The sequence below is a fragment of the Ceratotherium simum genome, chromosome 30, assembly GCF_057802395.1.
Source record: "Ceratotherium simum simum isolate JZ-2026a chromosome 30, ASM5780239v1, whole genome shotgun sequence".
NCBI classification, from domain to species: domain Eukaryota; kingdom Metazoa; phylum Chordata; class Mammalia; order Perissodactyla; family Rhinocerotidae; genus Ceratotherium; species Ceratotherium simum.
In genome coordinates this window covers 19,662,623-19,676,976 of record NC_141929.1, presented here as the reverse complement: position 1 = coordinate 19,676,976, position 14,354 = coordinate 19,662,623, and the positions used below count along the sequence as shown (strand labels likewise).

At 42.7% G+C, this 14,354-nt stretch overlaps 1 protein-coding gene across 1 annotated transcript in view; it reads right to left on the bottom strand.

Moving 5' to 3' along the window:
- The window catches only part of GFOD2 (Gfo/Idh/MocA-like oxidoreductase domain containing 2), a 46,529-nt gene that overhangs the window by 12,049 nt on the left and 20,126 nt on the right, over window positions 1-14,354 (bottom strand). Inside the window, exon 2 of the mRNA XM_004431739.3 lies at window positions 550-895. Within this exon, the coding sequence (XP_004431796.1) occupies window positions 550-808 (259 nt within the window). The 5' untranslated portion in view covers window positions 809-895. The remainder of the gene's footprint in view (window positions 1-549; window positions 896-14,354) is intronic.

Below are 14,354 nucleotides of genomic sequence, written 5' to 3'. Positions count from 1 at the left end.
TGTGGATCCCGCCAGGGAAGCCCAGGGCTGTCAGAGAGCATTCCTGCCTCTGGCATACAAGATCGCAAAGTGTGGCAGGAAGGGTGTGTGCTCAATCTAGTCAAGGACGGATAAAACATGGGAAATGGTAGCCTTGTTACACACCCTCCTCTCCTTCCTGTGGTGCTGCCTGCCACAGAAATGGAAGAACAAATGCATCAATCACAACCAATTTCCCAGCACCCAAGTCTCTGAAATGCTGACTTCACAGAGGCAAACTTTACGTTGCCTGAAATGTAATACTCTCTAGCCCCTGTGACAGGCCAACTCTTAAGGTATTTGGTTAATGTTTGCTCAGGGATTTACCTATGGGAGGTGGTGAAGGCTGCGTCTTTCCCAGCCACTAGAGCATTTCCTCCCACAGCTGTAAGACCCCTCAATGTGCCCTCCTCCAGCACTGCTCCAGGGTTAAGTGCTATCCCAGAGTACTACTACCTGCAGACCCAAGCCCAAGAAGGACCACCCAGAGGGAGACACAATCTGCCCTTGCTACGGCCTGATCATCCATACCTAGAGCCTTCACAGATATTTGCCGGGTGAGTGGAGGGGGGATGTTGATGCACACCAGATCCACGTCTTGATGCAACAAGACGTCATCGGTCCGGCTGGTGTAGAAGGTGATGTTCATCTCCTCCGCAAGCTGCTTCGCCTCCTCCTCAGTCTTCCCCCACAGGGCCTCCACGGTGAACCCTTCTGCCCTCAACAGTGGGACCAGAAGCCGGGCGGAGCTGCCGGTCCCAAACACGCCCACTCCTGGGAGCATCTTCATGCCAACTTCTCTCTTCACCAACTCATCTCCTCACAAGAGCCTCCAGCATGAATACGACCTTCCCACAGTCCTGGTCAAACATGGCTCCTGGAACAGCAAGCAGTACACTGGTCATTAATGAAGGGCACACTCTGCTGAGGCTACTTTCTGGGCTTATTCGGAAGCAACAAGTTCTCTGCCACAAAAGCACAAATGAATACTGCTCCATGAAAAGCTGCAGAAGCTTCTCCTATGGAGACTTAAGGATATTAGCAATATGCATCTACTCGGAAGGAGGAAAAATGTAAAATGAAAAATGAGTAAAGCGGGGTTCAAATCTCTGTTCTGTTACTTAATTTTCTGTGACTCTGGTCAAATCATTTAACCTTCAGGGTCTTATGTGTAAAAGTTCATGATTCTGTGATATTACATTACAGAAAGAAAAAGAAGAATGGGAAACAAAACCCAGTAAAAGATGAAAGAGAATTACCTAGGTGCTATACAGATTATAATTTAAAAGTTAATGACAGGGGCCGGCCCTGTGGCTTAGCGGTTAAGTGCACGCGCTCCGCTACTGGCGGCCCGGGTTCGGATCCTGGGCACGCACCAACGCACCGCTTCTCCAGCCATGCTGAGGCCACGTCCCACATACAGCAACTAGAAGGATGTGCAACTATGACATACAACTATCTACTGGGGCTTTGGGGAAAAAAAAAACTAAGAGGATTGGCAGTAGATGTTAGCTCAGAGCTGGTCTTCCTCAGCAAAAAGAGGAGGATTAGCATGGATGATAGCTCAGGGCTGATCTTCCTCATGAAAAAAAAAAAAAAAGTTAATGACAGCAAGCATAGGAAAATGTTCAGTAGGAAAAAAAAAAAAATCAAAAAAATGTTTTTCAACTACCAAACTGGCAGCAACAAAAAAGATGTTTAAAATTATACTTTTGTATAAAGATATTCACGCCAACATTGACTATGATAGTGAAAAACTGGGAAACAATCTGGATGTTCAATAACAGTAATGGGTTACATAAATAACACTATGGAGCCACTGAAAACCAAGAGGTAGATGGCCCTCAATGACCTGAAAGACACTGCCATATATTCATTAAAAAGGGGGAAAACAAAACAATATGTGAAGTATGACATCAATTTTGTTAAAAAAAAGTGTAAAGGAAGTATATATGTATGAGAATATACAAGGATTTCTATATCTATAAACATATTTCACACATAACAGAAGGACCAGAATACACCTGAATTTAATAATGATTACTCATGTTGATGTGATTATGATTTTTGTTTTTTGAATTTTGCCAAATTTTCTACAATGAATATGTCTTATTGTGGAGTTTTTCCATCTGATCATAAGGGTTATAAAATGAAATAAAGGGCTGGCCCCGTGGCTTGGTGGTTAAGTGAGCGCGCTCCACTGCTGGCGACCCGGGTTCGGATCCCGGGCTCGTACCGACGCACTGCTTCTCCGGCCATGCTGAGGCCGCGTCCCACATACAGCAACTAGAAGGATGTGCAGCTATGACACACAACTATCTACTGGGGCTTTGGGGGGAAAAAATAAATAAATAAAATCTTTAAAAAAAAAAAAAAAAAAAAAATGAAATAAAAACCAGACCAAACAAAAGTCTGCTTGGAAACCAAGACAAGATTTAGATGTGCTCTGGGTATCAGGTTCCCCATATGGCACCCCCTTAGCTAAACCAGTGGTCCCCACTCTGGCTGTGTATTAGGGTTACTGCTGACCCCAGACCCACCAAATCACACTGTGGGGATGAGGCTGTGTCATCATCATTTTCTTTTATTTGGTTTTTATTTTTTTGTGGTAAAATACACATAAAATTTACCATCTTAACCATTTGTAAGTATACAGTTCAGTGGTATTAAGTACATTCATATTGTTGTGCAACCATCACCACTATCCACCTCCAAAACTCATTTTATCTTGTAAAACTGAACTTCCGTACCCATTAAACAATAACTCCTCATTTCAACCCCTCCTCCCAACTCCTGGCAACCACCATTCTTTTTTTTTTTTTTAAGATTTTATTTATTTATTTATTTTTCCCCCCAAAGCCCCAGTAGATAGCTGCATGTCATAGCTGCACATCCCTCTAGCTGCTGCATGTGGGACGCGGCCCCAGCATGGCCGGAGAAGCTGTGCATCGGTGCGTGCCCGGGATCCGAACCCAGGCCGCCAGCAGCGGGGGGCGCGCACTTAACCGCTAAGCCATGGCGAACAACCACCATTCTATTTCTGTCTCTGTGAATCTGGTTACTCTAGGTACCTCATATTAAATGAAATCGTACAGTAATCGTCTTTTTGTGATGGGCTTATTTCACTTAGCATGTCCTCCAGGTTCATCCATGTTGTAGCATATGTCAGAATTTCCTCCCTTTTTAAGGTCGAATAATACTCCATTGCATGTACATATCACATTTTGTTTATCCATTCATCTTTCTATGGATATTTGGGTTACTTCCACGTTTTACGTACTATGACTAATGCTGCTATGAACATGAGTGTACAAATCTCTCTCAAATCCTGCTTTGAATTCTTTTGGGTATATACCCAGAAGTAAAATTGCTGGATCATACAGTAATTCTATTTTTAACTTGTTGAGGAACCACTATACTATTTTCCACAGGCGCTATACCATTTTAAATAATTTTATAAACACTTTACAGTCCCTTAGTCTACCAATTATCTTAAAAATTCTGACTACTTCTGATCTTGGTCACTGCAAATCACACGCTTTAAAAAGGTTTATCCAAATGTATGATTTTGATGGTCTACTTTTATCCGCATAACATTGCTTCACTTGCATCTCCTCACAGATCACAGTCAACCTATCTGTCAGTTTAACGGAGACAAGGCATTTCTTTTGTAAATGCATCATAATCAACTATTTCATTCCCCAACTCTGAGTACTAGGGATACATACGTCTCTTCCCTCCCCAACCATGACATCCACCTACCTTTCTGGTCATTTCTTTTTTTTGTTTTTTTTTGTTTTTTTTTTTTTTTTTTTTGGTGAGGAAGATTGGCCCTGAGCTAACTAATTGGCCCTGTTGCCAATCTTCCTCTTTTTGCTTGAGAAAGAGTGGCCCTGAGCTAACATCCATGCCCATCTTCCTCTATTTTGCATGTGGGACACTGCCACAGCATGGTCTGATGAGTGGCATAGGTCCACGCCCAGGATCCAAACCTGTGAACCCCGCGCCGCCAAAGTAGAGCACGCCAAACTTAACCACTATGCCACCAGGCCAGGCCCCTGGTCATTTCTTTTTTTTTTTTTTTTAATTTTTATTTATTTATTTATTTCCCCCAAAACCCCAGTAGACAGTTGTATGTCATAGTTGCACAGCCTTCTAGTTGCTGTATGTGGGACGCGGCCTCAGCATGGCCGGAGAAGCGGTGAGTCAGTGCACGTCCGGGATCCGAACCTGGGCTGCCAGCAGCGGAGCGTGCGCACTTAACCGCTATAAGCCACGGGGCCAGCCCCCCCTGGTCATTTCTGAGTGCCGCTTTCAGGCTCCCTTGCTCTCGCCCCCAGCTCCTTCATCGCTAAGGGTTCTTGAGGTTCTATTAGAGGCACCCTCTTCTTGCTTCACATGCTCTCTTTACTACTCATGTCCAAGGCTTTAATTAGTATACTGGTGACTTCCAAATCTGCAGCACAAGCCTAGCTTTCTCTCCAGAGCTTTACACACATATTTTCCACTCCTGACTACACACTGATGTTCTATAAGCTCCACAAAACCTACGTGACCAAATCTGAACAGAGGTAGTCAAGTGAGATGGCGAGAGCTCATGAAGTGAAGGCATCAGAGAAACCTGGGTTCAAATCCTGGCTTCACCACTTCTTAGCTGAATGCAATCTTTCTCATGGGTAAAACAGGTCTAACGCTATTTAGCTCCTGGGGTCTTTTGAAGATTAAATGAGGTCCAGTTTTAAGTGCCTAGCAAAGTGTCTAGTATATAGTCAGCATTTAATAATTATCATAAACCCTCTCTCAAACACTTTCTTGCTATATTCTGTCTCATGGAATGTCACTATCATCAACTCAGTTCCTCAACCCAGAAAGCTGCCAGCATCCCCAACTTTTCTATTCCCTTACCTGTATAGGTAACTCATTGTCAAGTCTTGTTTATCCTACCTTCTCATTATCTCTCTCTCTTTTTTTTTTTTCTGTGAGGAAGATCAGCCCTGAGCTAACATCTGTGCTAATCCTCTTTTTGCTGAGGAAGACCGGCTCTGAGCTAACCTCTATTGCCCATCCTCCTTTTTTTCCCCCAAAGCCCCAGTAGATAGTTGTATGTCATAGTTGCACATCTTCTAGTTGCTGTATGTGGGACGCAGCCTCAGCATGGCTGAAGAAGCGGTGCGTCGGTGCGTGCCCGGGATCCGAACCCGGGCCGCCAGCAGCGGAGCTCGCGCACTTAACCACTAAGCCACGGGGCAAACCCTCATTATCTCTTAAATCTACCTCTTCTTTGTCATTCCCTTTGCCACCACTCTAGTCTAGCCCCCAGCACCACTCACCTAGATGACTGCAACAACCTTCTACTTGATCTCTCTGGTTTCCATCCTTTCCTTCCCTCATCCATTCCTCAAATTGCAAAGAGATCTTTCTAAAATGCAAATGGGATCATATCACTCCTTTCCTCTTTAAACTCTTCAGTGAATTCCCATTGGACTCAGTATGAAGTCCAGATTCTTTCCTATGACTTTTATGGCCCTGCATGATTCAGAAATCTTAAGACAGGTCTAGTTTTTTGCAAGGTTACTTTCAACGGTTATCTCCAAGAGAGGTGAGTTTCAAAACACAAACTAAGACAACCCAGTAAGAAGAATGCTCTGTGAAATTATTAGCTATAAATCAGTTAAAAGTTGGGGTACGATTACTCAAAATGACAACAATGGCTTCAGAGTGACCTATGATGAGTGTGTTTTTCTTTCTGGGAGAATTAAATAGAGGGGAACAGTTGTTTATTGAGATCCTTTTAGATTATATTAACACCATTATCATCTCACAAAGATTTGTACATGAATGTTCATAGGAGAATTATCATAATAGCCAAAAAGTGGAAACAGCCCAAATGTCCATCAACTGCTGAATGAGTTAAAAAAAATGTTGTATATCCACACAACATAGTATTATTCAGCCACAAAAAGTAATGAAGTATTGATGCAAGCTACAACATGGATGAACCCTGAAAACATTACGCTAAGTGAAAGAAGCTAGTCACAGAAGGCCACATATTATATGATTCCATTTATATAAAAGGTTCATGAGCCAGCCCTGATGGCCTACTGGTTAAAGTTTGGCGCTCTCACCCCTTCGGCAGCCCAGATTTGTTTCCCGGTTGCAGAACCATGCCAACTGTCTGTCAGTTGCCATGCTGTGGCAGTAGCTCACATAGAAGAACTAGAAGGACTTACAACTAGGATATACATCCATTTACTGGGGCTTTGGGGAGGGAAAAAAAAAGAGGAAGATTGGCAACAGAAGTTAGCTCAGGGAGACTCTTTGCCTGCCAAAAAAAAATTTTCTCCTTGAAATTGAGAGATGGATGCCCACTGTCAACTCTCTTCAATATTGGACTGCTCCCTAACCAGTAAAAAATGGCAAGAAAATATATCAAATATCATTATTTTAAAATAAATAAATAGGGCCAGCCCCATGGCTTAGCGGTTAAGTGCGCGCGCTCCGCTGCTGGCGGCCCGGGTTTGGATCCCGGGCGCGCACCGACACACTGCTTGTCCAGCCATGCTGAGGCCGCGTCCCACATGCAGCAACTAGAAGGATGTGCAGCTATGACATACAACTATCTACTGGGGCTTTGGGGGAAAAATGAATAAATAAATAAAATTAAAATAAATAAATAAAAGGTTCATAATAGGCAAATCCACAGAGACAGAAAGTAAATTAACGGCAGGGGATGGGGGGAGGGAAGAATTGGGAGGTACAGGGGTCCAACTTTATTCTTCTGCATGTGGTTATTCAGTTGTTCCAGCATCATTTGTTGAAGAGACTATTCTTTCCCCCAGAATGACCTTGGCACTTTTGTTGAAAATCAGCTGATCATAAATGTATGGGTTTATTTATGGACTCTCAATTTATTCCATTGATCTATGTCTATCCTTATGCCAATACCACTCTGTCTTGATTACTTTAGATTTATAGTAAGTCCTGAAATCAGTGAGTCTTCCAACTTTGTTCTTTTTAAATATTATTTTGGCTATTCTGGGTCCTTTGCATTTTCCTATGAATTTTAGGATCAGTTTGTCAATCTTGGATTTTGATAGAGATTGCTTTGAGTCTGTAGATCAATTTGGGCAATACTGTCATCTTAACAATATTAAGCTTTCTGATCTATGAACAGGGGATATCTTTCCATTTATTTAGGTCATCTTTAAGTTCTTTCAACAACGTTTTGTAGTTTTCAGTGTAAGTTACACACTTTTTGTTACATTTATTTCTAAGTATTTAATTTTGTTCTATGCTATTATAAATGGAATTGTTTTCTTAATTTCATTTTCAGATCCAGCATCTCTTTTGCTTCTACTGTAGATATAAGTGTACTGGGAAAAGTACATCTATGTTAGAGAATGGTTTACTAGTATAGCCCAGTACAGCATCCTGAATCGCTCAACCCCTGAAGGTCAACAGTGCCTTCGTGAACCACTGAAATAAGCATGACTTGGGCTGCCTTAACTCCAGAACCTTGTCAGCTTCCTGCCTTCCTGTTTCTACTCTCTGGAGCTGTGGAAATTGGCATGCCCCCTGCACTCTACCATTAGGTGTTATCTTAACCATCTTTCTTTCTGATGATGATGAACAATGTCTGTGGCCTCTTGGCCACCTCTCTTTCCTCTTTGCAGATAATTCTCCTGCCCTTACAGGTGTCCCTTCTAGTTGGAAAATAGGTCAGTCACATAGTGTCTTCTATAATTTTCATGTTCTGGACTTGCTTCAGCTATTTTGGTCACTTTCTGCATGTACAGGGTTTTTTTTTTTTTGTTACTTATAGGTCATGGATATTCTTAGAGCTTGAGAGTATCAAATTTGTAGCACTAGATAAGTAAGATTCTGCTTAAGTTTTGTGGGTCATTAATTACCAACAGCTATAAGAGCCAAGGGAGTGAGACACAGCCACCATAAGCAAGGATGTCCATGTCCTCTCTAAATTCATACCCAGGGCACTCTTCCTCCTCTCTGGCACCTCATTCTTTCACGCCCTAGTTATACTTGGGTGTATGTTTGCATCCGTGGCTTAAAACAACAGACGGATTAAAAGAAATTTTAATAACCTGTTTTACTGACACTGACTCAAAGGGCAGCTTCATCAACACCCATTATGGGGCATCAGCTGGCCTCTGAGGAAGCCAGATGGCATGAAGCTAGGCAGGCTTGATGACTAGGTATTTCCTGCTTAAGCAGGCAGAGCTGGTTTTCCTCATTTATTTCAGTGACTCTCCTTTCTTGCCCCTAAAATTTCCCTACTTCTTGCCCCTAACATCCTTTTTTTTTTTTTTTTTAAGATTTTATTTATTTTATTTTTTTCCCCCCAAAGCCCCAGTAGATAGTTGTATGTCATAGCTGCACATCCTTCTAGTTGCTGTATGTGGGACTCGGCCTCAGGATGGACGGAGAAGTGGTGCCTCGATGCACACCCGGGATCCGAACCCAGGCCACCAGCATCGCAGCGCGTGCACTTAACCACCAAGCCACAGGGCCGGCCCACCCCTAACATCCTTGTACACACCTTTCACGTGCCTCCAACGAGCTCCACAAACCCAGTCCTCCCTAGTTCACATGCATTCCAATCACCACATGTTGGTCAGGAATGAAGGGTGGAAAGTGCCTTGACAGGACTGGCTTTACATAACAGTACTTTGACAAGGCAACAGGTTACGGGGAAGGGAGCACAGAGGTTAGAGGCACGGAATCTGCAGTCACCTTGCCTGGGCTCAAATCCTGGCTCCACCACTTACTGGCTAGGGTAATCTCAGGTACGTTTCTTAATCAGTGTGTGCTTCTGTTTCCTCATCTGTAAAATGGGGATAATTATATTTACCTCATAGGGAGGAGTTAAGGATTAAATGAGTTAATATTTATAAGGAATTATAACAGGGCCTGGCCCATAGTAAGTCACTGCATAGGTCATTTTTAAAAAGATTTCTGTGACTGATTTAGATGTCTCCTCTTCAAAAGCCATGTAGGAATATGAAGATAATATTCTGAGCTAATATGCAGTGACTGCAATAGGCCAGACAGTGTTTAGTGTAATATACATAGTACATCTCTCTAGGTCCATGCAACCCTGTTTTACAGATGGGGAAACAGAAGCTCAGAGGGGCTAGGTCACTTTTCCAGGGTTCCACAGGTGGCTGTGCACGACAGATCTGTCACGACCAGCTGTGAAACCTTGGGCAGGTTACTTAGCTTCTCTGAGCCTCTGTAAAAGCAGAGGCTTGTATGTGTGGAAGAACTTTTCTTTTATCCTTAGTGATGAGTGTGAGCCAGGAAAGTTCATTCTGGTCTCTGGCTTGGCAACTGCTTGCCTCAGATCCACCACTCAAACCAATAATGATCTGTTCATATGTCACACCTTTACTGAGGGCCTAACAGGGAGGCTGTGGGAATAAAAAGATGAAAAGACAGCCCAAATTTCAAGGACAACAAGTCAGAAAGGCAAGTAGGAGGCAGAGCTGGTGGTACCAAGTACTAACCTAAGGAGTTTGGACTTTGATAGGTGGGTGTGCTTGATATTGTTGGTCTGTCCCACCTTATCCCCTCTCTGTCCTGCTGTCTCTCAGGAGTCAGAAGTCCAATCTCTAAGGACTATGTCACCTGAGCTCCAGGCCCTCTGGCTTCCCTCTGGGTCCAGCCAATGGGAAGCACTAGGAGGAGATCAGAGAGCAAGAAGAGAGATGGACAGATGATGAATAGATGGATGTATTTATTTATTTATTCTCTGCCCTCTCTCCCTACCAGGACGTGGTTCTGGGAGGGGCTGTGTTCCTTGACCAAGGTCACCCTGCCTATAGAGGATCCCTTTCCCATGGCCATAGCTTTTGCTGGTTTCTGTAACCCCTCCCCTTTCCCCATTGTGCCTAGGGTGGTAACACTCACTACCAGCTGTAGCCAGTCCCTGGGTGCTCCACCATCCCTTGTGGGTTTCTCTTTTTTCTTTTTTGGTGAGGAAGATCAGCCCTGAGCTAACATCCGTGCTAATCCTCCTCTTTTTGCTGAGGAAGACCGGCTCTGAGCTAACATCTACCGCCAATCCTCCTCCTTTTTTTCTTCTCCAAAGCCCCAGTAGATAGTTGTATGTCATAGCTGCACATCCTTCTAGCTGCTGTATGTGGGATGTGGCCTCAGCATGGCCAGAGAAGTGGTGCATCGGTGCGCGCCCGGGATCCGAACCCGGGCCGCCAGTAGCAGAGCACGCGCACTTAACCGCTAAACCACGGGGCCGGCCCTGTGGGTTTCTCTTACTGCTCACACCACTGTAAATAATCTGTTCATTAAAGGCTTTTCAATTAACCCTCTGAGTGTGCTGGCTGTTTCCTGCCTGGACCCTGACTAATATAGTTAGCAATGAGAACCATTGAGTTTTTTTTTTAATTTGATGTAGGTGGATAGGAGACACTAGACACAGAGACACAGTTCAGATATCAAGTAAGAGATAAGGAGGGGTTGAGGGAGGGAATAAAACGGAGCAGAGAGCTGTCAATAGGATTTGGGATTATGAGGGGAGAGGGAAGAACCAAAAATGACACTGAACTACAGACCAATGTCCTTCATAAACACAGGCACAAAATCCTCAACAAAATATTAGCAAACTGAATCCAGCAATGTGTTAAAAGGACAATACATCATGACTAAGAGGATTTAATCCCAGGAATGTAAGGCTGGTTCAACATTCTAAAATCAGTTACTATAATTCACCATATCAACAGTCATTAGATTGGTTATTAGATTGCATTAATTAAAAAAGCAAATTAAAACTTATTTAATACAACTACACACCTATTAGAATGTCTGAAATTCAGAAAACCTAGTATCAAATACTGGCAAGGCTATAAAGCAACTGTTCATTGTTGGTGAAAATGAAAAATGGTACAGCCACTTTGGAATAGTTTGTCATCTTATGAAGTTAAATATACACTTATCATACAACCTAGCAATCCCACTTCTAGGTATTTACCAAGATAAATTAAAACCGAATGTTCACACAAAAATGTGTATGTGAATGTCTACTTTCTAATGTCTAATACTGGCTTTATTCATAATTGCCAAAACCTGGAACCAACACAAACGTCCTTCAACTGGTGAATGGATAAACAAAGTATTCCAATGCAATGGAATACTACTCAGCAATAAAAACAAACAAACCATCAATGCACACAAGGACATGAATGAATCTCAAATGCATTATGCTAACTGAAAGATGCCAGACTCAAAAGGCTCCACACCGTATGATTCCATTTACATGACATAATGGAAAAGGCAAACTATAGGACAGGAAATAGCAGTCGCCAAGGGTTGGAACTGGGGACATGGGTTGACTACAATGGGCTACAGGGAATTTTGGGGGTGGGTGGGTGAGGGAACTGTTCTATATCTTGAATATGGTGGTAGTTATATGACTGCATGCATCTGTCAAAACTCATAAAACCGTACATTAAAAAGTGTAAATTTACTGGCATGTAAATTATATTTCAATAAATGCGACCCCCTAAAAAATGACATTGAAGCTCTAAGCCTAACTGATGGAGAATTTATAGCGTCATTAAGAGAAACGGGGAACTCAAAAGGCCTGACTGTTAGACTTATGCAGAAGCTGGGACTTGTGGATTCTGTTCTTCCCAGACTGGCTGAACATCATCTTATCTTCTGTATGTCTAGTCCACAGAGCCACAGCTTCTGCAAAACCATAGGACGAGACCCACTCCCTGCCTCAGGGGTGGGTCAAATCCAACCTGACACCTGTTTTTGTAAATAAAGTTTCACTGGAACACAGTCATCCATTCCTTTATCTACGACTGCTTTTGTACTGCAACAGCAAAGTGCAACAGGGACCATACAGTCCACAAAGCTGAAAATATTTACCATCTGGCCCTTTACAGGAAAGGTTTGCTGGACTCTGCCCTATTCCATGGGTTATAAGGTTAGGAGCTCCAAGTGACAGAATATAGTCATGAAGGTAGTCAGGATTATGATACAGAAAAACACACCCTACCTCACTGTGTGTGTGAGGAGTCACAGATTCTGGGAATTCTGGCGTTAGTGCATAACTTCAGAGAGGTCACTTATTCATTAGGTAGCTCAAGTAGAGGTCAGACCCAGGGCAGAAGGTGCCTATGAATCCTTTCCTACCAAATGCAACATGCAGAGCTAAAACTTGTATTTCCTAGCCTCTCTTGTAAAGAGGTATGTCTAAGAAGATAAATATAGAAAGAAGGTACAATTTGGTAGAGCTTATGGAAACGTTCTTTAAAGCAGGCAATCTCAACTGACAGGCACTCTTTTTTCCTCTTTCTCCTTTCTTTCTGCCTGAAATGCAGATTCTATGGCTGGAGTTGCCACAGTAATCTGACCACCAGGAGGCAACGTGAGGATGGAACACAATTTCTTGCAGATATTGACACTGAGATGGTGAATCAGATCCAAGCCCTCAAGGAACTCCATTTCATGGACAAGACAAGCATGTAAACAAAATTGTTATTTGGTATCATAAGTAGAGCAAGAGAAACCTGTGTGTGGCACAGAGAATAGTACCATTAACTACAGGGGCCACAAGTGGTGTGCAAGCAGGAAAGGCTTCCTGAAAGAGATGATGTAACAGGTCCAAGTTGGTCAGAAAGACAAGAGGTCACACAGCCTCTCCAACACATCTGATGACAAGGCCCTCCTTTTACTGGTGGCCTACTTCTGTTCTCCTGGGGCCATTTTAGTCAGCAAGTTCTTCTTTAGATGGACTTGAAGTCCTTGGTCTGACTTCTACATTGTGGAACTACCTGCGATGTTTCTAATGAAATTCTCATGTGTCTTCTAAACTTTCTAGGTTGTGGTAGGTTGTTTGCATAATGGCCACAATAATTCCTTTCCTTGGTTTCACGCCATTGGATAGTCAATCACTTCCCATGATGACTCTGGACTTAGCCATGTCACTTGCTCTGGCCAATGGGACATCAGCAACATGACACAATAGGTTTGAGAAGTACTTGTGCATGAAGGCCTGCTCTCTTGCTATTCTTGGGATCTCCGGTACCATCACCATGTGAACGAGCCTAGGTCATCCTGCTGGGTCATGAGAGACATGTGACCAAGTCATCCCCACTGCCCCAGCTGACACTGAGCCAACCGTCAGTTATGTGAGTGAGACCATCCCAGGCCATCCAGTTCCAGCTGAGCTGACCCAGACCAGAACAATCACCCAGGTCACTCAAAGAATCATGAGGAAGTCAAATCAACATGTTGTAAACACCTTAAATTTATACAATGTTATATGTCAATTATATCTTAATAAAGCTGGAAAAAAAAAGAATCATGAGAAATAATGTTTGTCTTAAGCTACTGAATTTTGAGGCTGTTTGTTATACAACAAAAGCAACTGATAAACTCCTTTACAGACCAAACTCCCCTAATTCCCTCAGGCTTTCCTCTTACTCTCTACCACCCTACTGGCCAAGGCTGCTCTGGTTTGCCAACATCCCCCTCAAATGGGGACCCCAAAAGTGAACACCATCTCCTGAGCATACTCTGGCCTTCTTTTTCTGGACACTACATTCCTATTAAGCAGCTTACATTCATTTTAGAATTTAAACAGCCATGTCATCCTGATACACAGTAGGATGTTTTACATGCTAATAAATATTCTGTACTTGTATAGTTAGGTTTTCATTTTATTTTATTTTAATGGTAAAATACAGATAACATAAAATCTACCACCTTAACCATTTTTAAACGTACAGTTCAGTGGAGAACATTCACACTGTTGTGCAACTATTACCACCACCCATCCACAGAATTCTTTTTACCTTGCAAAACTGAAACTCTATATCCATTAAACAATAACTCTATTCACCTCTCCCTCCAGCCCCTGTCTCTCTGAGTTTGACTACTCTAGGTCCCTCAAGTGAGTGGTATCATATAATACTTGTGCTTTTGTGACTGGCTTATTTCACTTAGCATAATGTCCTCAAGGTTCACCCCTGTTGTAGCGTGTGTCAGAACTTCCCTTCTTTCTAAGGCTGAACAATATTCCACTGAATGTATATACTACACTTTGCTTATCCATTCATCTGTCCATGGACACTTGAGTTGCTTCCACGTTTCAGCTACTGTGAATAATGCTGCTATGAACATGGGTGTACAAATTAAAGTGTTTTCAGTACCTTTAATTTTTCCTCTAATAAATTTCATTTAGTTTAATTTGGGTGGCTGTATACCAGTTGAGATCTTTTTGAATATTTATTCACTATCCCTACCAGCTTTGAATCAGTTGCAAATTTGATTAGCAGGCTATGTCTTCA